Source organism: Peromyscus californicus, unplaced genomic scaffold, assembly GCF_007827085.1.
Source record: "Peromyscus californicus insignis strain IS unplaced genomic scaffold, ASM782708v3 Scaffold_7__1_contigs__length_154581171, whole genome shotgun sequence".
Taxonomy (NCBI): domain Eukaryota; kingdom Metazoa; phylum Chordata; class Mammalia; order Rodentia; family Cricetidae; genus Peromyscus; species Peromyscus californicus.
This window is the reverse complement of record NW_026294595.1, coordinates 99,482,701-99,506,905: the sequence shown is the minus strand read 5'-3', so window position 1 is coordinate 99,506,905 and position 24,205 is coordinate 99,482,701. Positions and strand designations below refer to the sequence as shown.

Below are 24,205 nucleotides of genomic sequence, written 5' to 3'. Positions count from 1 at the left end.
TTGTTTGACTGTTGATATCGCAAGTCCATATACATAGGTTTTGAAGATTGTTCTGTGTGGTTTTCTATTTTTTAAAAAGATTTATTTTATGTGTATGAATGTTTTGCCAACATGTGTGAATATGCATCATGCATGCCTGGGGCCCACAGAGGTTGAAAGAAGGCATGGGATCCCCTGGAATTTGGAATTGTGGATGGTTGTAAAGCACCATGTGGGTGCTGAAATTGAGCCCAGGTCCTAGGCAAGGGAAAAAGTACTCTTGACTGCTAAGCCATCTCTCCAGCCTCTTGGCTTCCTATTAAAAAATCATACATCATTTAATACAGTGCTTCCAGTTAATGCTTTCGAATTGGTGCCAAAGGAAAGCTTTAACTGCAAATTAGGTTCTTTGGTGTTAGTTGGCACATGACCTTGATCTTTTCAAGCTATATGGAAGATGATGATGCTCTCAAAAGTCTAAAAAGTGGCCCATTCAGGAGCGTGTGATTAAAAATCCATTATGTTCCATGTCCTTTGCTAGGTGCGGGGATCCAAAGATAAATTAGATTTGTTATCTGCCCTTGAGGAGATTTGTTATTGTAAAGCAGTGTAAAAACATCTACAAAGTTATATTTCTATAGAAATCAATATACTACTACTGTTTTATTTTCCATTGCAAAAGTATTGGCGAATTAATCCAACTTGCAATGAACACATGCCCTTCAAATTCTTGCACAACTTCCATAGAAACTATTGAAAGAAATGAAACTCACTAATAGCCTTCTAAAGTTCACCTATGCTTTCAGAGACTATGATCTACTTTCAGAATAAAAAGCCAAGTTGTGACTGACATTGTTTGTCTAACCCCTGACAAAATCACCTTTAACATGCCTTGGCGCTACTTTGGACTTGATTTGCAAATACTCTATTGGAAAGACTCCTGGTTTATACAAACTGCTTGATTTCTTTATAGAGTTGTTATTAGATATTAGTTGACATATAGATATATTATAGATAATATATATGTAGCTAGTCAACACATCACCTACTACTTTTTCTTTAAGATGCTGAGAAATTTAGAAAGCAAGTACTGCTTGAGATGCAAATGGAACACTCATACTCACTCCTTATTTAAATCAAACCGGAGCAAGTGTTGTGCTTTTTTTCTTATTTATTGTCAAGACTGTGTGACTGATCATGTTTATTGCTTCTTTTACTTCCCAGGGATACCAGAGTCAAATTAATAACTAAAAATTATCAACTCATACATTCTTTTAAGTTTGTTTGTTTTCTCTATTTAGTTATTTGATTTTTCAATTTTTTAATTCATTTTTTAAAAAATTCAGATTATAGTCACTTGTAAAAATAATCTCATAAAATCAGAAGTGGAGTAAATAAATTAATGTCATTCACTCACAGCCAAAATGATGACTGTTAGGTGAATACATGTGACAGGTTTATGTATTTATTTATACAACTTTTAATAGGGTATTGAAGATAGAAAATATATAATATAATTATTATGGAAATAAAAATCCAAATTATAATATTAAATATTAAAATGTTAAGTTGGCAGAAAAGAGTTTCAATTTGGTAATTACAAATTAGCTTAAAGCACAGTGTATTCTGTTTCTTCTTCTAGACCCTAAATACTGTCCTTTATGACAAGGTCTTTTAATTAAGTTAGAGATCAGAAGTGTTAATTTCTCATGTGTGAGAGAGAGAGAGAGAGTGTGTGTGTGTGTGTGTGTGTGTGTGTGTGTGTGTGTGTGTGTGTGTATACTATTGGTGTCTTCATTGCTTTTTAAATCATCATCATCTCATCATTATCATCATCATTACTATTATTATTATTATTATTATTATTATTATTATTATTACTTGAGACATTGAGACAGTCTCATACTGAACCTGGAGCTCAGATTCAGCTAAGCTGACTGGCCAATGTGCTTCAGGAATCCTCCTGACTCCACCTTCTCAGCAGTGGGGCTACAGATATGTACCATCATCTCCTGCTTTTACATGTATGCAGAGGATTCAAACTCAGTTCCTTCCATTCAATCATAATTCAAAACTTTGCAACTGACCCATCTCCCCAGACCCAGGAGGTGTTCTTTTTTACCTACCTTGTAAGAAAATGTGGTAACTTAGAGGAACTTAGAAAGCACAGAAGACAGCCTCACTCAGAATGTATTCTAGCAAGACTGCATTGCAATGAAACAGAAATCATGACCTTCCTCTACTGAATCAGCCTAGGACTCTTTCCAGGGGGAGGTTTTGCTTGCCTGGAGCCTCTTCACTGGTGATTTTTGCTCCCAAGGTTTTTTTTTTTTTTTGGTTTTTCGAGACAGGGTTTCTCTGTGTAGCTTTGCGCCTCTCCTGGAACTCACTTGGTAGCCCAGACTGGCCTCGAACTCACAGAGATCCGCCTGGCTCTGCCTCCCGAGTGCTGGGATTAAAGGCGTGCGCCACCACCGCCCGGCTGCTCCCAAGGTTTTTATATTGGGATGATTTTCTGGAGTTGCAATAAAGCCAAGATGTTACTTTCTTCTTTTCTGTGGAATCTACATTATCTGGTTGGCGGTTGGCTGAGGTAGAGTCTTCTAATGCAATTGTTCCTTTTATTCATAGCATAGGTAACTCAAACATCGGGCAACAAAATTAATATGCTGAAGAAACGTATAGACTAATTTTGGTATAATTACTTTATTCAATTTATTTTTTTACGTTTAAAATTTTAATAATCTAGTGATCTGTAGAAGATATTTAGACAATTATTTGTATTTTGAAGTTGATTGCTTTTAGAAACATTCCCCTATCAATCTTGAATGTCATTTTTACCTTTGCACTCCACCAGTTACTTTAATATTTTTGGAGGAAGGGTTAAGGATGCTTTTGAAATTTTAGTAAGAGATATCTGCTACTTCTCCGAAAGAGGCACACTTGCAGACATTTTGCTCCCAATGTGGGCACACCTTGTGCCTCCCTAGAGGATCGTTCCTATCATCTGAGCATCATTCAAGCAGACCAGTTAAAAGCTTCTGTAATAAATAAATGGAGCAGAATCTCATCCCTGGTTTTGCAGCTAAGTATTGAGTGCTTTAAAGTTCTGTGCTTTTTGTTTTAATTACACTATTAGCTTCCTTTCTTTCTTTTCTCCTTAACCCCTGCCCCCCAGGTCATTTTATCATCCGAGATCTCAAGAATAGTTAGTGCTGAATGTGCTGAAATGGGATGGGAGAGTTTGGTAATGGGATGATTGGATTAGAAAATGTCTGTGTCAGATTTTGTCAACAGTGAAGAAATTATCTGAGTGGACTCATAAGTGAATTGAGCTGATGATACTCCAGTGTGGATAATGCTGGCCTATTTGATGAGTCTCATTGACAACAGTACATTTTGCTAGAAAATTTTTCTGCAAAGATAGATGTGCCCAGTGTTTCAGCTCCAAGTGATGATTAAAATGAAGTTTCATTTAATTGGTTTTAATTTTACTGTCCACATGCTTCTAAAGAGTTCCATTTAAACCATAATTCAAGTCCTCCACTATACTCATTGTTAAATAGAATAATGTGTTACTTTCAGCACAGTCTCCACAAATTTTTGAGCCATGAATTTGAGGAACTGACTCAAATTATTTCAAAATCTATCTTCTTTTTCTGTTATAATACATGATTCTATAATATCAGTTAATACATAACTGGCAAATGGGGATGTCAACAGATTGAGGATAATCATTGTTTTATACTTGTTTTTCTCCAGTATGTTATGTTTTGACTACCAAGTTAAAAAAAAATAGCTGAACTCTAAGTCCACTTACACAGCTGGACGAGGAAAGCTCTGAGGAGATCAGTCTGACACCCAGGGCACATTCATGCATTCTCCTTTCCCCTGGCTCAGCTGGACTGCCTGGGCTATCTTGAAAAGTCTCATTTTATGATTTTTCCTTATCTTTGTATGAGTTTTTCACAACTCAGTCATGCCTTATCTTCTCACTATTATTTTTGTTCTTAGTCAAATCTGTGAAGTCTAAATACATCCTAAACTACATTTTAGCTTTCATGCTTTAATTATGCTACAACTGGCCTTAGGTTTGTAAATGCTTTTGTAGTGGTCTTTCTGTATCAGAACTTGTGCTAAGGGGCTTGGGAATTGCACTGCACAGGACTCTTAACTACTCAGCATTGCCCTCACCTTCTAACTTCACCTTCTTCAAAAATCTCTTTTCAGCTGCATTCCAACCTAGATTCTGCCAACGACGGACAGTGTTGCCAAATTTTGAGGAGGCAGAGGAGAAACCATTTGACTCAACAGCTGCTGCAGGTAACTTGGTGGGTCTCAGCAAAGGGCAAATAGGGTGTTTCTGGGCACCAGGAGTCTTCAGATCTTCACAGTCCACAGGAACTAATGCTGGTGGTTCCTCTCCATTCCTGCTCTTCCTAACTTTTTAAACTCTAGCAATAACTCCTCAACTTTCACTCTCCCAGCCCAGTGAGTTGTTATGGAAGCATATAGGGCCCGAAATGAGGTCCTTCCTTCTATGAAATATCTAAATGAGTGAATCAAAAGCTTGGCTTTTTTTCCCTCTGACACCTGAGACAGAAATGAAAACAATGGGAATCCATGTGATCAAGTTTATTTTTTATCACATTACACAGTTTCATGTATTTGAACATACTTAAATTGTGAATTGAAATACACTGACATGAAATAAATTCAGTCTACTCTTTTGTAATATATCATGACAAGATAAATCACATTTGTAAACTACTGCAAGACCATTGCTTCCAACAAACCATATTGATAAGCATCTGTCGGTAATGAATGCCTCTTGTTGAAAGGACTGCGATAGAGATAAACTTCTACAGATATCCAACTGGTGTACTGAAAGAGAAGATATTTTAGTCCCCAAACTGGAAGTTTGGTTATGGCCAGTCAAAGGCTTATACAGTGGTTCTCCAAGTCAGCAGAGTTTCAGGTCTTGTCTTCCTCTGCAGTTGTTTACATGGAGATATGCCCTTAGACTTGTTGAATCATGGTTTCCATATGCATGCTCAACTTTCAATATCCACAGGGAGGAAGAAAAGAAAGTAACTCATCAGGAAATTAAGCACATCCAGAATCCCTTGACTACTATTCCTCACAACTTAGTAAATAGATCTGTGTCATGTGCACATGCGCAACACTTACCTAGGCACATCACCACTCTAAGCAAAACTGCTTTTATTCTGTAAGGAGAGTAGAGAATGGACATAAGACAGGGAACTTGTAGTGTTCTATAGCATAAAGCAAAGAATAGGTAAAAAACAAATGTGAATAGTGTCATCAGAAAACCATTTTAAAGTAGTGTTTGTACGGCTATCATATAGAAGAAAGTATTAAGCAAATCAGTCTTTTCCATTGAAAGTTACTCTCAATACGATCAAGCTCAGTTGTGTATAATAAGGAGATGCCAAGAAGTAGGATCTCTGTGAGTTTGAGGCTAGCCTGGTCTACAGAGTGAGTTCCAGGAAAGGCGCAAAGCTACACAGAGAAACCCTGTCTCAAAAAACAACAACAAAAGAAGAAGAAGAAGAAGAAGAAGAAGAAGAAGAAGAAGAAGAAGAAGAAGAAGAAGAAGAAGAAGAAGAAGCAGCAACTTATCAGGGTGAGCATTTGTAAGTTGTTGCTGAAAGCGAGGCAGGGGGTAGAATGCCAGCCAGGGTAGTTATTGTGGCCTCATGGCCTCATCCTCATTCTTTTTTCCTGCTCTTCATCCTTAGTTTCCAGTTACGAGGTCACTTCTAAGTTCTACATGATGATTGTCGCAGTAAACATAATTTCTCTATTCTAAGCCAATGACAGGAGGAGACAAAAGAGGATGGAAGGACCATGGTTCTTGCTAAATGACCTTCCTCTAAGGCTCCCCTACATGGTCCATTCAACATTTCTCTTAGATTTTACTGACCAGAGATATACTCTCACAGAAACATGTAGCTGCCAGCAGAGGAGGAAGCATGGGCTTCTGGTGATTATCATTATCAATGTGTTTCCCATCAGCAGGTGAAAGGAGGGTGATTGCTTCTGTCAGTTTTCTTCTCTATCAGCTTCTATTATCTCCAAATAGTCAGAGCGGCATAGGAAGTGAACCTCGCAATTCCTCATTCTAAGAAATCGATTTTCTCTTCCAAATGTTATAATTTAAAATTGAGAACAATGCTGCAAAAATATAAATATTTAAAATAAAGGCAACAAGGAGAGGTAACCCCCTTACAGTGAGGGTGCGAAAGAAGAGGGTGGAAAATATGAATGTCCACAGTTTGGGACGGAGGAAGCAAATTCTCCCATACACAAAGGAGCGGGAGTACCTCTTCCTGTGCAAAGGAGAGTGGGCAGGCATCTCTAGAACTCGCTCTAATCTGCCTTTGGATGGACTTCCTGGGTGGCACTGAGGTAATGGTAGGCTGACTTAAGCTAAGGAATTAGAAAGTGGTTGAAATGTTTCTTTCTGTTACTTAGTAATAAAGATCTATATATCCATCATAGGATGAACTGCAAAACAGAACAGGGTACAGTACTGTGGATTGGACCCCGTTAGACAATTGCTCTCCCATTGATATATAGTCTTCAATTTACAAACACAAAGTTTAGAATCTTTTTTTTTTGGTTTTTCGAGACAGGGTTTCTCTGTGTAGCTTTGCGCCTTTCCTGGATCTCGCGCTGTAGACCAGGCTGGCCTCGAACTCACAGAGATCCGCCTGCCTCTGCCTCCCGAGTGCTGGGATTAAAGGCGTGCGCCACCACCGCCCGGCTAAGTTTAGAATCTTAATTCTTCCAAATTCAGCCATTTAATTTGTCATATGTTCTGTTTTGCTTTTTTTTTCTTTTTCTTTTTGGTGGTCATGGTCTGATCTTTCTTCTTTTTTTCCCCCCCAAGACAAGGTCTCAGTTCCCTGGTTTGCTTCACTGTCTGTGTGATAAAACACTGACCCAAAGCAATTTGGCACAGCTTATAGTTCCTCATGGAGAGAAGTCAGGGCAGGAACTCAAGGCAGGAACCTGGAGGCAGGGAGTGATGCAGAGGCCATAGAGGAACACTGCTTATTGACTTGTTCCCTATGGCTTGCTCAGCCTGTTTTCTTGTACAACACAGTAAATACCACCTGCCTAGGATTGGCACCACCCACAGTGGGCTGGCCCCCTCAAATCAATGAATAAAATATTTCACAGACATTCCTACAGGCCAGTCTGAGGGAGGCAATGCCTCAACTGAGGTTCCCTCTTCCTAGGTGACTCTAGTTTGTGTCAGGTTGACAATAATATACCAGCACACTCAAGTAGCCTAGGCTGGCCTTAAACTTACACATGGCTGAGGGTGACCCAGAATCCTAGATACTCCTGTCTCTACCTCCTGAGTGTTGGGATTACAGGTGTGTCCCTCTATGCCTGGCCTGGCGTTTGCATTTTAATTTTTACAAAGAAAAAGGCTGATGGTATCCTAGCTGCCTCTCCATTTCATTTTTTCCCCCTTTGGTGACAGAATTCCCTTGTCAATGAGGCACTTACCTATTTAACACTCCTTCCACAGCTCAGTGATTCCTGGCAAAGTTTTGGCCCATCACTGAAAGTATATGAGATTTCTCGACAGGATGCTTCCTTCTGCTGTGGAAAACTTCTGACCTGCAATGCAGAGAAGATGCCCAAATAGCCTAGGGTCATGGAGTCTTCTTAAGGGTCAAGCCTCACACTAGGATGGTCACACATTAGGGAAGTGGAGCCTGGGCTCATGACTATGAGGCTGGAGTACCACCTCTAGGATATATCAGTGTACTTTTTTTTTTTTTTTGTCTTTCAAGACAGAGTTTCTCTGTGTAGCCCTGGCTGTCCTGGAACTTTCTCTGTAGACCAGGCTGGCCTTGAACTCACTGAGATCTGCCTGCCTCTGCCTCCCAAGTACTGGGATTAAAGGCATGCGTCACCACTGCCCGGCAGTTACATTTCTAATATGCGAGAAGGTTTCCCTCTCTCATATACGTATGTAAATACATTCCAATTTTTGAGAAAGAAAACTAAGTGGTCCTGTGACTTTATTCTGGAAATATATTAGTTCTTTTCTATTGTTGTGATAAAACATCATGGCCAAGGCAACTTACTGAAGGAAGAGTTCATTTGGTTTTACAGTTCCAGAAGGGTAAGCATCATCATGTCAGGGAGGCATGGCAGCAGGCAGGGAGACAGGCAGGTAGCAGGCAGCAGGCAGGCAGGCAGGCAGGCAGCAGGCAGGAGGCAGGAGGCAGGCAGGCACACAGTAGGCAGGAGGCAGGCAGGCACACAGTAGGCAGGAGGCAGGCAGGCACAGGGTAGGCAGGCAGTTGGAACAGCAAGCTGAAAACTTGTATTTTGCAGGAAGCAGAGAGAGAGTGAATGGGGAATGGGATGAGTCTTTCGACTCTCAGAGCCCACCCCTAGTGACATACTTCCTCCAACAAGACTATATCTCCTAAGTCTCCACAAACAGCACCACCAATTGGGGTCTGAGTGTTCAAAAGGGCTTATTCTCAGTCAAACCACTACAAATATACTTTGAGCAATTGTGAAGGATAACAATTTTTCAGTAGGAACTGTGAGAAGAAACTTGAGCATTTGTTAACTGTTTTCCAATGTGCATACATACACTGAAAAAAAATCCCAATGAGGGGAGGAATTGAATTTTACTCTATCCTTTGTAGATTTCAAGACAATTAAGTATGATAGCAACAGTGTGGGTGAAAGAAAGGTCAGTGGACAGGGCAGTTTCTACTCTGCAGGGGAGCTGCTCCACTTAACTCAGTCTTTCAGGACCCAGCTCTTCTAGGAGCCCCTCACAGATCCTCAGTTGAAATTGCCCTCTGCTCTTTATGCATTCACCAAGATCAGGACTATCATGTAGGCAGGGAGCCATTTGTCTTAGGCACAAAATTTAAACCCCTGCCCTCCAAATCTAAGTCATTAAGATAGATCTTTTAATGGAATATTCAAATTGGCATACTATTCAGTACGGACAAGTCTCATGAGTGGATGTTTAGTTAAATTATGCTTTTATCTTGATTACAGCTCTCAAATAGTGGTATTCACCAAAGTGTTCCTCCAGCAGGGCTCTAGTGTTCCTCCTGTACCTTCTATTATGTTTTGGCCATGAAGAACTCTTGAAAAGTGTTGAAATGAGGAAAAGGATTTGCAGGAACCTACCAGACCAGGGACTGTCAGATTGAGTTTCTTGGTGAAATTCAATGATAGCAAAAGAATAATGGAATGATGGATACTTAGAAAGTTATTGCAATTTACTACTTCGTGGAAAAATAATCTGCCTTCTCCTTTGACTGAAACCCCATGTGAGCCTTAAGAGATAGAGACTGCAATACTGTAACACGTGGCCCTATATGAACTGCTTTCTTTAAATCCGTACTCTGGGAGGTATTGCTATCCTTATGGTGAAGGGAGATTGAGAAGTGAAGGGACTTACCCAAGGAGTTAGAAGCAGAAAGTGACAGAGGTGGGCTCTAACCCCGACTGTCTCTGCCAGGTTCCAGTACCTGTCCAGTAACTGCAAACATTAGGCCCCAGGGTTGAATGAAGAGAAACAATGGAGCACAGTAGCACCTGCTGTGTTAGGACATTATGTATGTGGGCAGTACCCTAAAGGCAATGTTACGGATCACTCCCTCACTTATACAATATGCTTGCAGTATGCCTCTCACTTTTTAATGGAAGGAAACGTTTGTGAAGGTCTTTGCATTTTTTTCAACTGAAAAAGATCATTTTAGTGTGAAGTGTAATTATAGCACTCAAGTTAAATTTATGAGTTTTCATATTTAAGGAAAAAAAAAACGTATAACCAAAATCCAAAATGTGGATTTGTATCTAATCTTGTACAAAATATGGTTTCATTTATCAGAGTTTCAATGTGTAACAGCGTTGACTGTCCTGGATCTCGCTCTGTAGACCAGCCCACTGGCCTGGAACTCAGAGATCCGCCTGCCTCTGCCTCGCGAGTGCTGGGATTAAAGGCGTGCCCCACCACCGCCCGGCTTTACTTTTTAAATATTTGTTTTGATTCCACGGGTATATGTTTTGCCTTCATGTATTTATGTGCATCAAGTACATACCTAGTGCCTAGGGGTTCAGAAAAGGGTGTTGGCTTCTCTGTATGTGGGTGCTGGGAACCGAACCTGGGTCCTCTGCAAGAGCAGCAACTAACGGCTGAGCAATTATTCCTCCCGGCCCCTAGTACAGTGACTCTTAAGAAAATTATGGATTGCCCACAGCGGTTGCTGCCTGGAGAATTCAAAAACTTCAACTTCCTAGCTGGATTGCTAAGGTCTACAGAAACCTTCAGCCCTCCAAGAAAGTAGTCAACTTGGTGACCGCCATCAGCCACGGATGCACTGTACTGAAGGTCCCCCGGGGGACTCGTGGGCACGGCGGATACGTAGAGCATCCCCCCCTCCAGAGAGGATGCGGGCGCCTTTCCGTGTCCAAACGCCCCTCCCCCGGAGGACCCCCACCTCCGCGCCCCCAGGCCGCCCGCGCTCTCCTCCGCAGGTGGCCGCGCAGGAGCCCCGCCCCCCCCGCTCGCTCCTCAAGTCGCGGGGCCTCGTCGGCTCTCGCGAGATCCGGGCCGCCGAGCGCTCGGGGCCTTTTCAAATCGCGATCCGTTACCGCTCCGCCGGCCGCCGCCATTGTAGCGCTCGGAGCCCTCAGCGCGGCCGAGGCGGAGCCCGCGGCGGGATGGCCGATGCCGACAAGCCCGAGGCGGCCGCGGGCGACGACGGTCCGCAGCAGCAGCCGCCGGCCGAGTCGCGCCGGGACCCGCACCCTGCCGAGCCCGAGAAGCCGCCGCGCAGCAGCGCCAACGGCGTTAAAATGTATTGTCTCCCCCGGGCGGGCAGGGCGGGAGGCGCGGGCGGCCCCGGTGCGGGAGCAGGTGCGGCGCGGGCGGCCCCGGCCGCCGGCGCGCGGAAAACGGTCCCCTTTAAAGGCCCCGGGGTTCGCCGTCAGCTCGGGGGAGGACCCGGGGATGACATCATCGGACCTTTCCCCTCCGGGCCCGGTTCCGAGCCCCGGTGAGGGCCGCGTGTGCCGTGGTGGTTTCTGAAGTGTGAGAGCTGACCGAACCCATTGTGTTCCCCGTGGTTGGCTTTCTGAAAAGGCCACTGGGTCTCCTCCACCCACGCGGCGATGTTGGTCGTCTGTGCAGGCTTTTTTATTTATGTATTTTTTTAAATAACACAAACTCAGTTGTGTGGTGGCCTTCATTTAGTCCTGTAATGCAATATAAGACGATATGCTTCAATTACGAGAATATAATTCTGTATCTGGCAGGGCTGGGCATGGAACCCAGGGCCTCGTGTATGCCAGGCAGGCGCTAGGCCACAAAATGACACCCCCCTTCCCCAACCCACAAAATAGAGTGTTTTCAGAAGAGAGCCCACGACTTCCAGGTTGGATCTGTCATCTGGGTCTGTAGAGAATAAATGGCGTTAATCCATAGATCTTCAGTTACAAGGCAGGAGGAGAGGGGCATACTGCGTTTGCCTCTCCTTGTCACGTGGGGCGATGTGAAGGCAAACATTTATTTCCCTGTCTCCCATTCTGTAAAACTGAAGTTGAAAATATGTCAGTTATTTGGTGAAAACATCCTTCACTGCTCAGTTCTGCCTCAGTAGAAAGCAGTGAACACATGCTCACATGAGGAATGTCTTTCTGGCCTTGTGTGGAAATGCTTGAGGTAATGATGGACCATTCTCTTGGAATGGACTGAATTGAATTGATTGCAGGTTAGATAGGGCAGTTCTTCTCACCATCATTATGGCAGTCTTGATCTTAGGATGATATCGTTGGATATATTCTCTTAGCCACTGACAGTGTATTTAACAGGAATTACCCCATTTCCCTGGGAGAACCCATCCTGAGCTTTGGAAGTCCAGTGGTGGTTGTTTTCTGAAGGATGTATTCATTTTTGTAATGATCTATGTGGAGAGGCACCTTAATAATGTGCCATTAGGCAGAATTCATTGTGTTACCTTTTAGTTGGCTTGAAGTACCTTAAATAGGGACTTTAGCTTCCCTACCTACCTGGTGACATTTGGACAGGCAGCATTTTCAGAGCAGAACCGAGTTTAGTAGGTGTCTGAGATTAAAACTCAGTGCAGTTTGTTCCTGGCTGGAGCATGTGCATGTACTATTGAGAAAGCAGAAAGCAAGTGAAGCTTATCTGCTGAATCTGGGCTTTCAGGGATTTGCCATTTAAAATAGAAATTAAAAAAACAAAACAAAACAGTGGAATGACTGTAACACTGCATGTCTTTGGGTTCTGTGTTCATAGATTTAATATGATTTGAAAATACCCCCATATTGTATCTGTATGGAAAGTAAGCATAGTATATGCATTGTTTTAGATATTGTAAGTAACGAAGAGATTAAAGTATGTGAGAGATAGTGTTTAAGTCACATGCTAACACTGCTATTTTGAGTAAGGGACTAGAGCTTATGTGGACTTTTTTTTAAATCTGTGGGGCAGAATGGGACTGAGGGATGGCAGGTATGTATCATTAATTTCGGTCTAAGCATGAGTATGCCACCCCTTTACTCTGGAAGAAAATAATCATGGAATCCTGTGATGTTGGTACTTGTGAAGCTGTCTCTAAACCTCTATTAGATCTGAAAATATAGTGCCAACAGTTGCATTGCAGGATGGGAAAAGAGGTGGAAAAGAACCATTTTCTAATTTAAGGAGAGAAAATATGGGGACAGGGTGTCAACAGTAAATGTAGAATGTTTCCATATTGTAATTCATTCTCTCCCAGTTTTCCCACTGTTGAGTAGACACCACTATACTCCTAAGGGAATTAATGTTATCAGATGGGGCAGCATGAGGTACTCACAATGAACAAGTAGAGCCTTAAGTCTTACGTGCATCTACTGTGAACCTATAAGGGGTGGTTGACAACCCCAAACCTTGGACTGATTACCATGCTGTTAGTGATAAGAATTCGTTAAAATAATTGTGATGACCAGATGCTACTTTACAACAAACACTGCTTAGAAGTGAACTAAGTGCTGCTGTCAGCAGAAGGGACTGTGTTTAAATTAATTCATAGTCTTTTTCATCTGTGTACCTTGAGGCCTTAAAGTTTAAAGGTCTAGTGAGTATCTGTTGAAGAAATACAGGAAGAACTTTTGTGATCATGGAACTCATGCAAAAGATTTAGTTGGCTTGTTCTTTAGACAGGAATTAAAGCTACTGTTCCCTCTTTCTACGCTTGAGTTAATTGGAAGGAAAGTAGCAATTGTCTTGTAATTCTTCATTAGTCTTGTATAATTATAAACGTATTTACATTGTGCTATTTATAAAATATCCAGCATTGGGACATGGTGAAGTCTTTACTAATAAAGCATCAGTTTTATCATGAGTGAAGATCACAACTGTGATGTTTGTTTCTCAGCTCTGCTGAGTTATAATTGAAAAATAAAAATTATGTATATGAAGATAAACAACATGATGTTTTGATTTGCTCTAAATATTATACGATGGTTATTATAATTGAGCTAATTAATATACCTGCGACTTCATGTAGCTAGCATCTTTTGTAAGTATTGCAAATATTTATGATGCATTCTTAGTGATTTTCTAGTGTACAGTGTGTCATTGTTAACTATAGTTATACTACATATTGTCTCCAGAACTTATTTGGCAAGTGGAAATTTATATTCTTAGGCAGACATCTCATTATACTTCTGGTAATGATCGTTGCACTCTGATTCTATGAGTTTTGTTTTTTATGTCCTGCAGTATTCGGTTTTCTGTGTCTGGCTTATTTCACTTAGCACACTGTCCTCCAGGTTTTTTTAGGTTGCTGCTGACGGCAGGCTTTCCTTCCTAAGACTGAATCAATCTATCTCTGTGTGTGTGTGTGTGTGTGTGTGTGTGTGTGTCTTTGCATGTATATGTATACATCCAGAATATATACATGCCCACACCCACCTTTTCTTTAACCTTTCATTGATCAGCAGACTTCTAGTTAGTTCAGTTCCATATCTTAAGTTATTGTGAACGATATAGTGAATATGAATTCAGATATCGAGATGATTTTATTTCCTTTGGTTATATACAAAAAGTGGAATTGCTAGGTCATTTCATAGTTTGGCTTCTGATTTTTCAAGAAACTTTTAGTTGCTCTCTGGTTATCCTTTAAGTAAACAAAAAGAAAATATCCAAATAACGTATTTTTTAATGAATGGTCAAGAGTATTGTAAGCAAATGTTTATCACAGTCACATAACCTTCAGCCAGGTGAAGAATAGAGGAACTTAGTACTTCAGAATTCTGTGCATTTTCACAGTGGATTTCATCGAGGATGCTTATCAAAAGACTAGATATCTTCTTACCTGACCCCAAACTGGAAACATTCAGTGAATTCAGTGGGAGCACATTATTATGCAGATAGTTCTTCAGGGGAATTAAAAAGAAAGGTTTGTTATGTCTGCTGTAGCTCGGAACCAGAGAAGAGGCATTGTACATTTTGGTTGCTTGTTTCTATTCTCAGAAATGCCGCTCTGTTCACACAGAGACGCATTCTAGAGTTGAGCAGTTGAGAAGACCCATTTCAGGTCATGCTGTTTTTATGAAAGAGTAAGGATGATAAAGATGATGTTCCTGTCAAAATCTGAATAGGTGGTGAAGCAAGTTTGGTACTAATATTTCTTCCTTGATTTTAAGAGTATTTCTCAAAGATGGTGACACCATCTGTTCAGAGTATGGATTCTGTTTATTTGTTTTTGAGATAGGGTCCTGGCTAGCGTGGTGCTACATAGTCCAGACTGGCCCTCAGCTCTTGGCCATCCTTTTGCTTCTAACTCTTGAGTGTTGGTATTACAGGCATGCATCACCATTTTCAGTGAGCTGGGTTTGTTTGTGTGTGCGCGCGTACATGCAGCGGTTTCTCATTGAACCTAAAGCTCACTGACAAGGCTAGACTGACTGGCCAGTGAGGTTCGGAATCCACCTGTCTCCACCCCCAGCTGTAGAGTTACAGATGTGTGTTTCCACACCCAGCTGCTTATGTGGGTGCTGGAGATCCAAACCTTGGCACTCAGTTTTGCATAGTGAGCACTTTACCAATTGAGCCATCTTCCCAACCTCCAGAGTGTGGGTCCTTAACTGATAATAGAAAAATTACAGTTTATCCACCACATGTTATAGTCAGTCACTGTGCTAGATACAGTGTGGATACCAAAGGAGATAGGGTTTATTCTCAAAGACCTTATGTACTTTATTCATGGCAGTATTGTTGCCCTTCAGGAGAGTGGTGTCTAAGAAGTAAAATTCTCATATTAATGCAGTAAGAAGTTTGTTGATAGCTTTCTAAAATTGCTCACATTAGAATTTATAGCCTGGATTATAACATTTCGTTTGTCGTTAGAATAATCAATGAAGTTCCAAAAAAATTATTTTCTTGCTCATTATTCTTAGAGATTTTGATGCATTAAAGTTTGTAAAAATTGCCTTAATGATATTTTGTTAATGAAATTACTTTAGGCTGACTAAAGCAGTCCGTGAGTTAAATCTCCTGTTGTTTCTGTAACAAGATTGCTTTCAAGGTCTGGGGAGCTAGCACATTTGAAAAAGTGCTTGCCTTATGTGCAGTGAGGACCTGAGTTTGATCTCCAGAGCCATGTGAAAATGCTGGGCGTGGAAGTGTGTTCTTGTAATTTCAGTACTGGGGAGAAGGAGACAGGAGGATGCCTGGGTTTCCCTGGGTAGCCAGTCTAGCCAATTTGGGGAGCGTCAGTTGGAAGACAGACACTATTTCAAAGACAGGAATGACGTTCCTGAGGCTGTCCCCTGGTCTCCATACATATACTCACAGACATGAATGTGCACCTGCACACATGCATGCACCTGTATACTGCTTTAAAATATAAATTGTATTTTTAAATATTAATCCAGATTTTAATCAGCAGGGATCACTTTAAGTATATAACCATTTATACACTTTAAGTATATATCTTATTTATTCCTATGTTGGTATATAACATCATAATAGTTGCATTGTGATTAAAGTCTTACAAATTATTTTTTTCCAATTAGCTCCATTAAAAAAGACTGATAAACTCTACCTCATGATGTGTTTAATTATCTTCCCCCTCTTCAACTCAATCCTTTCATTATAGATAGCATTACTAGTAAAAGACAATTCTGTGAAGTGTCCTAGCCTATGTTCAATATGAAGATAGTAGGGTGCCTTTTAAATTTCCTGTGTTTATCAAAGTAGGGAATAGATAAAACTTGACGTATAGTGAATATGAGTGTATACATGTGTTAAAGTAAGTAGATAGATGTGACTGTATATTTTGATTATGATTTTAAGGGAAGGAGAAGATTCTAGGGAAAATTTGCTAATCTGTAAGTAAGAAAAATTCTCAGATAATCATTTTAGTTTGTTTATTTATTTATTTACTTGGGGGCGCACAGAGTCTTGACTATGTAGCTCTGATCTAGCTGGCTAACTTAGAACTTACTGTATATACCAGGCTGTCTTGAAACTTGTGGTAATCTTTCTGCTTCTGTCTCATGAGTGCTTGAATTATAAGTGTGTGTCACCATGCATCAAGTAGGAATTAGGTTTTACATTTTAATTTAGTTAAAACATTACATTTTTTTTATTTTGCACATTGGTGTGTGTGTGTGTTGTGTGTATGATGTGTATGTGTGAGCGTGTGAACCATGGAGTGCATATTGATATCAGAGGACAAATTTGCATAGTCAGTTCTCTCCTCTCATATTTAACGTGGGTTCTGATTTGAACTCAGGTCATCAGGCTCCTGCAGCAAGTGCCCTCTTGCTGGCCCCAATTGGGTTTTAGAGTTGAAGGAAGCCCAAAAGTTAATTCTTCCATAAATGTGATATTGAGATAACTTACATGTTTCTGCCATAAGGTCTAATAATATTTATTAAGTAGTATGCTGGGAAAAACTGAGTTTTGGGATGCTTACAACTGTTAACAGAAGAAAAATGCCAACTGTTAACTGAGAAATTGATAAGCTTAAACAGTATGGAGCTCTTGGGCTGACCTCCAGCTTCTTTACTGAGTTCTAGCTTAATTGAGAATTTTGTGAAATGACAAATGTGCATGATTGACCCACAAGAGTTCCATTCTTAGAGCTCAACTGAAGATGCTTTTATTTGTCTTGTAATTCACAGGGAGAATGATGAATCAGTGAAAGAAGAAAAATCTGATTTAAAAGAAAAGTCTACAGGAAATAAGAAGGCCAATCGATTTCATCCTTATTCAAAAGATAAGAATTCGGGTACTGGAGAAAAGAAAGGTCCAAATCGGAATCGAGTGTTCATTAGCAACATCCCCTATGACATGAAATGGCAGGCTATTAAAGACTTGATGAGAGAAAAAGGTAACGATTTCTACAGTAACTTACTGTTGTAATTGTCATAGGAAGGGGAGGAAATAAGCAAACTTTTTATTCCTCTTAGCCACACAGACTCAAAAAACAAAAGACTTTACTTTCTTGACATGTGAATTAATCTTTTCTTTTTCTTCCACTTGGCAATTTCATTACAAGGAAGTATGGATAAATGAAGTCTTTTTCTTTTTGCCATTTTAGTGGGATAGTGAAGCCAGCATCTGCATGCCACCAAGAATTTTGTTAAAGTGATTGCTTTGTCTAGTTGAAGTTTTTATAGATTTTTAAGGACTGTTGCATTAGTTAAGCAATGCATCTAGCTTGTTAATGTATGTATAATAAGGTCGATTTTTTTTTTCCCCCAAAGATGTTTTTGGTGGAGTCTGGAATCTGGCTGTGGAATTCCTTTTGCTTGCATTGTCACGACTGCCATGATGCTGTCTTTGCAGTTCTGTACTAAATTTGTGTCACTGCTGCTGCAGTTCGGTTTTCAGAATAACTTGAAAACCTTCATCTTATGCACATGCTTGGTTTTGGGGGAAAATAATTTCAATACTTGATCTTGTAAAAGTTAGTTCTGTTATCTCTTGAAAAATTGAGGTTCAACAGTCCTGCAAACTATGTACTTGGCTTTGAGGGTGATCTCTAATATATATTTTTCAATTGCATTGGTGTATCTGTTGTAAGGTGACAACTATTTGACTGGTTTTATTCACTGACTTTATTTAGAAGTGTGTGGCTTGCTGTGAAGCATGACTTGTAAATTTAGTTTACTGATGGCAAACATGATTGAAGACATTCAGGTAGGAAGTCACCTTAAAACAGCTGTTGTGTGTAGGCTGACCAAAGTTATTTGAAAAGTGCTAATGTTGTTAATATGACAGGCTGAGGGATCATTTGTATGTATATGTGCATTTGTTCACCAACCACATCATGCTGGCCAAATATGATCTGCAGTATGAATTGGGTTAATATGGTTGTTAGCTTTTTTAGAGAATGTGGATGATGTAATTTCTGAAAATTAGTTAAATTTCTATAGCTATTGATAGGAGGTATGTTGATCTGGTCCTGATTGCTGGTGAATAATAGGTGCTTTTCTGTAGAGTTGTGCACAGGTGTGCAGTAAAGCAAGATACTGGTGTTTAAATGTATTGTTTCTTGGTATCTTCCTTTTGTATGTCTTATGTAGTTGGTGAGGTTACATACGTGGAGCTCTTTAAGGATGCGGAAGGAAAATCAAGGGTAAGTGCTGTGGGCCATAATCTGCTCGAGGTTTAAAAGTTCCTCAGCAGTTTACTTTTGTATCATACTCTATCAGACTTTTGGAAACTTAAGTTTCATTTTGTTTTACTTTAAGATTTGAGGTTTTTATACTAGCAAGTCTGATATGCCAACCAAACCAGCTTCCTGAAAGGGATGATGGGTTTTGCAAATATTCATAAAGGACATTCATTTTTCTAATGCTTTAAGGTATGCTTTTTCTTAGCTAATAAAATTTTAATATAGTTTTTTTTGTTGTATTTTGATGTCTTCAGGGATATTTTAAAAGTCACTGAATTGATAATATTCCCAAGAGTTTCATGAGAGGCCTGTGGCTTAAAGGTGTTAATTTAGAATATAATTTTGAAACTTTTATTGAAAAGCTTAATTTGGTAGCCTCCAGGACCATGTAAGGGGCAGTGCTCTGACCAATTGGTATGAATGATGTCTATGACTAAGTTGACCTAGAAGGCTGATGATAGATTTTGATTTAGCAGCATGTGTATACCGAAGAATATAATGGAAAACTCTTAATAGTGTCTCATCATATTCATAAAATGGTTGGGTACATGAGAAATACAAACTTTGTCATCATATTCAATATTGAATAGTAATCACAGGAATTATTTTTAAAAAATGATTCTGTAAGTTTCCTTAGTATGATTAATTTGTTTTACATGCTTCCAACTAGATGTTCCTAAATTGTGTGCAGCCAGTTTTAATCTAATAGATAACTTTAGTAAACATAAAGTTCATGGGGGCTGGAGAGATGGCTCATCAATTAAGAATACTGACTGCTCTTCCAGAGGACCTGGGCTCAATTTCTAACACCACATGGCAGCTCACAACCATCTGAAACTTCTAGGGGATTTGGTATCCTCTTCTGGCCTCTGTTGGCACTAGACCCACATTGTGTATAACCATACATGCAGGGAAAACATCCATACACATAAAATAATAATTGTAAAAAAAAAAATCATGTTTATTTGCTATTTTAGTTAGATTTAAACAGTATATTGTATGCATTACATCTTTTAAAATACTTACTACTGTGTAAGAACATGTATATTGGAGCCTTAAGTTTCTTCCTTTATTTACTGTTGACTGAATTTGTACAGTGGTACTAGTTTTAATTTTAAGGAAAGTCACTGTCACTTGAAAGTAAGAATGTACTCCAAGCTTATAACATATTAGATGGATTTAAAAATTTGTAGAAAATGCATGGTCACTTGCTTATTACATTCTGGAGGTGTAAAAGAAAAAAGAAAATGTGTCCTTGATTACTTTTAATGACTTAAATATTAGAGTCTTCCATTAACTTCAACTACTAACCTAAAATGTTTTTTTTTCTTTTGCATATATTGACAATCTACTGGATGTAGGGTTGTGGGTAAGAATTTTTTTTAAGTATCTTAAGTTAAATTAATCTTGTGACTAGGAGTAAGAAATCGTTGTAATAAGCATTTCTTATATATTTTTTTCCCTGTTAAGTGTGGTTGAATTCAAAGATGAAGAATTTGTAAAGAAAGCACTAGAAACTATGAACAAATATGACCTTAGTGGAAGACCTCTGAATATTAAAGAGGTAAATATTTTTTTGTATTTGGAATTTAAATATTATATGGACATGCTTCCTTTCACTTTTCATTTTTTCATATTTAGTTGTCTGACAACTTGTTTTTTTAAGGATAGATGCTTATTAAAGAATTGTAACTAGTGATTTTTTTTTTTTTTTTTTTTTTTGGTTTTTCGAGACAGGGTTTCTCTGTGTAGCTTTGCTCCTTTCCTGGATCTCGCTCTGTAGACCAGGCTGGCCTTGAACTCACAAAGATCTGCCTGCCTCTGCCTCCCAAGTGCTGGGATTAAAGGCATGCACCACCACCGCCTGGCAGCTAGTGATAATTTTGCTTATAGATGATTTGCTATTAATCCTTACGTTATTCTTTATATTTAATTGATTTCGTGTCACAGCTAGGTGGAGGTCCTCAATTAAAAAAAAAAAAAAAGATCAGGACCCATAAATTTAAAGATGACAAACTTAAGGTGAAGACTTTGCTATAAACTATTTCAGTTTTTAGACTATTATTTAATTTGAAAATTCAATAGGTGTTATAATTGATTACTACTTGCTTGATAGTACACTGAGCTTGTGGATTTGAATAAGATTGGTATTCGTCTTTAATAAAATTAATTTAGATTAGAATTTAAGAAGTATTATAACTTAGGTGTATAACTAGAATTTAGAATAATCTACAATGTGAATTCTCTCTTTGTATAGAGTTGTGGTAGTATAAATAGATTGGCAAATGATCAGAAGGTACTTTACAAAATACCACTTATAGGAGTAATTGATCTTGGTAATAAGGAGCTTATTTTATTTTATGTTGTTAATTTTACCATAATAGTTTGAACATAGACCCATTTATACACATATTCTTGCTAAATCTGTATTGAAAGAAATAGGCAGTTGGGTAGTGGTGGTGCATGCCTTTAATCCCAGCACTTGGTAGGCAGAGGCAGGCAGATTGCTGAGTTGGAGGCCATCCTGGTCTATAGAGCGAGTTTCAGGACAGCCAGGGCTACACAGAGAGAAACCCTGTCTCATAAAACTGAAAAAAGAAAGGAAGGAAGAAAGAAAGAAAAAAGGAAAAGAAAGAAATGGGTAATGTTGTTTTGAGTCTTTGAAATGTGCTAATACTGATGCTATTCACTGGCTGGCATTCAACAGGAGAACAGTGATTTTGAGTTCAGCTTACCCTTTTCTAGCCAGGTGACAAGGCATGTGGCTTCTCTTCTCTAGTCTTTAGTACTTATTATAATACCACTGGTAATACCTAATGTGACTTTTATGAAGATCAAGTGTGATAAATAGGTTATAACTCATTCTCTGTCACTAGAATAGCTGAATAACCCAGGCAGAGCAAATCACTTAAGCTTTGTTACATTTCCTTGTCACTGAGATAGGAGAAATACTAGAATCTCAGGTAGTGTTGTAAAGACTCAAAGTGTTAACCAATGTTTTCTAGTTACTATCCTTGTTATATAATTATGTAAAGCTGTTAGCACAGTACTTAAAATAGTCTAACTGTATTGTAAATGAAAGCTGCAAAATCTATTCCTGTTAGTGATGGTTGATATCTTGTTCTTTAGTATGATCATAGCTTCAATGGCTTGCTACCAAAATAGTCATGTGTCCTATATTCTTTACTGGAATTAACTTCCAAATTTTTTGAGTCTTGTTTGATCCTGGGATTATAATTATCTAAAAAAGATTGACAGAGACCTGGAGATTTGGTAGGGAGTGTTTAAGCTTTGTGCTTTGACTAGTTATTTATTTGGTGCTTTTATGAATAAGCCAGGGCAAGGCTTTAGAAATGTGTTGACATTCTAAATAATTTGTCCCAATTTATAATTCTTTAATAATTTAATGATCATAATTTGTTATTTTATGATCCTGTTTCTCTTTAAAGGAAACAAGTATAAAAGCTCCATAGAGATACTATAGACATTAAGGATACTGTGTTTATAGTATCTTTCTGTTTTTAATTGACAAAATTGACTGGGTGTTAAAGACTTAGGTCATGTGATTGTGTTCCTTTAAGTTGCAGCATATTGTAGAGCCTAGATCTGTTGTGGAGACCCTAGAATGAAGGTATAGGATGCCTCTATTTTTAACTATTTTAGAAGGAAAAATAGGGTCAAATTTCACTTTACTAAATAGTGAAGGATCTATTTAACTCTTTGGCTAATGTTCAGTAAAAGCAGTCATTTTTCTGTTAATATCTGATTTACAAATCAGTGGTTGATAAAACTGCTCAGGACTGCTTGCATGGTTATCTAATGAAGGTGTGTTTGCAGTATTACTTAGCAGGCCTTTAGAATTCTATCCAATTGCATGAAGATCAGTCGGAGTTGTACATGTATTAGTAGGTCCACTAATAGCATTAACAGTGATTGGCAGGCTGAACAGCAAGGGGAAAAGAGGAATAAAAACTAAGTAATATCATATGTGATTTATGTGTATATATATAATGTCTGTAGTGTTTATGTGTGATGAAACAAATATACTACTGTTAATACAAACAACCTATGTATTTTAATAGTTGAAGGAGCTCTCTCTTTTTTTTAATACTCCTGTGTAGGTAACCACTATTCTCAAATTATTTTTTTATGTAAGTTTTTCAGTTCTCAAACCTGAAATATTTATGGCTGTCTTAATTTCTTTTCTGTCACTGTAATAAAATACTAGAATAAAATCAACTTACGGGAGAGTTTATTTTAGTTTTTGTTTGCAGTGTGATCCATCATTGTGGGGAACTGAAGGCAGCAGGCCTCTGCGACAGCTGCGTCCGTAATCAGGAAGCAGAGAGATAGGAATGCATGCTCTGCTCACTTCCTTCAGTTTATGCACTCCAGGATCCAGTCCAGGGCACGGTCCTGCTCACAGTTCAGAGTAGTTAGAATTAATTAATCAAGGCCATTCCCCACCAGCAGGCCCAGAAATCATTTCCCAGGTGATTCTAGATTCTTTCTAGTGACAGAATGAGCACTAACCATCCTAACTATTTATTAACTTAAACGTCTTACAGCATTCTTTTGTAACAATTATTTCTTCACTTTCATCATCCTTTCATTTCTTTATCATGAGGAAACAAACACATTGGAGTCCAGCATACTCATTCTTCCATTCATTCTTTTTTTCCCTTCCTTTTGTCCTTCTAGCTATGAGAGAATTTATTAAAGTCATCCTTCCTTATTTTACTTTATTTTTTATCAGTATTTACAGACTGAGAACAGCAGAGTTTTTGATATAACATTTTTATTCTTTGAGAATTTCATATATATATTTATATCCACTCCTACCTCCCTGCTCGCCCAGCTCTCTCTTTTTTTTTTTTTTTCCGAGACAGGGTTTCTCTGTGTAGCTTTGCTCCTTTCCTGGATCTCGCTCTGTAGACCAGGCTGGCCTCGAACTCACAAAGATCCACCTGCCTCTTCGCCCAGCTCTCTTTGTGTCTCTTCCAAATAGCTTTTCAAACCTGAGTCTGGTTTGAGCTACCCATATTGTCCTGTGTGTGTGTGTGTGTGTATGTGTGTGTGTGTGTGTGTGTGTGTGTGTGTGTGTGTGTGTGTGTGTGTGTGTGTGTATGTGTGCATGGGAGGGAGGGGCCGGGGGGTGGTGGTGGTCATCCACTGTTATCCAGGGATCCCACCCTTAAAGAAAACTGACTCTTCCCTAGAAGCCATCAACTGCCACTAGATCCCTCATGGGTAGAAGCTCTTGAGTCCCTTTTCATTTCATGTTAGGATGTTAGCCGGATTGGTCTTGTGCAGGCAAGCACAAGTGCTATGAGTTCATGAGTGAGAAAGTAGAAGTTTTGGCATAATAATTTGCATGCAGATGATAGTCCTCTCAATTTAAGTAGTCTTATATGTGTTTTGTTGTTGGCCTTCTACATAGTGGAATGAGTGGATGAAACACATTCTTACTTGACTTTTCTTTTAATAAAGGTTATTTCTTTTAAAAG

The 24,205-nt window shown here is 39.1% G+C and overlaps 1 protein-coding gene across 4 annotated transcripts in view; it reads left to right on the top strand.

The window, feature by feature from the left end:
* Positions 1–10,600: 10,600 nt before the first annotated feature.
* The window catches only part of Myef2 (myelin expression factor 2), a 31,900-nt gene continuing 18,295 nt past the window's right edge, over positions 10,601–24,205 (top strand). For 2 of the 4 annotated variants that reach the window (XM_052726288.1, XM_052726285.1), the window contains exons 1-5: positions 10,602–10,862; positions 17,200–17,408; positions 18,607–18,659; positions 20,060–20,067; positions 20,169–20,262. In XM_052726288.1, the coding sequence (XP_052582248.1) occupies positions 10,726–10,862; positions 17,200–17,408; positions 18,607–18,659; positions 20,060–20,067; positions 20,169–20,262 (501 nt within the window). In that variant the 5' untranslated portion in view covers positions 10,602–10,725. Of the gene's footprint in view, positions 10,863–17,199; positions 17,409–18,606; positions 18,660–20,059; positions 20,068–20,168; positions 20,263–24,205 lie in introns of all 4 variants that reach the window. The other 2 variants (XM_052726287.1, XM_052726286.1) reach the window with 2 other exon arrangements.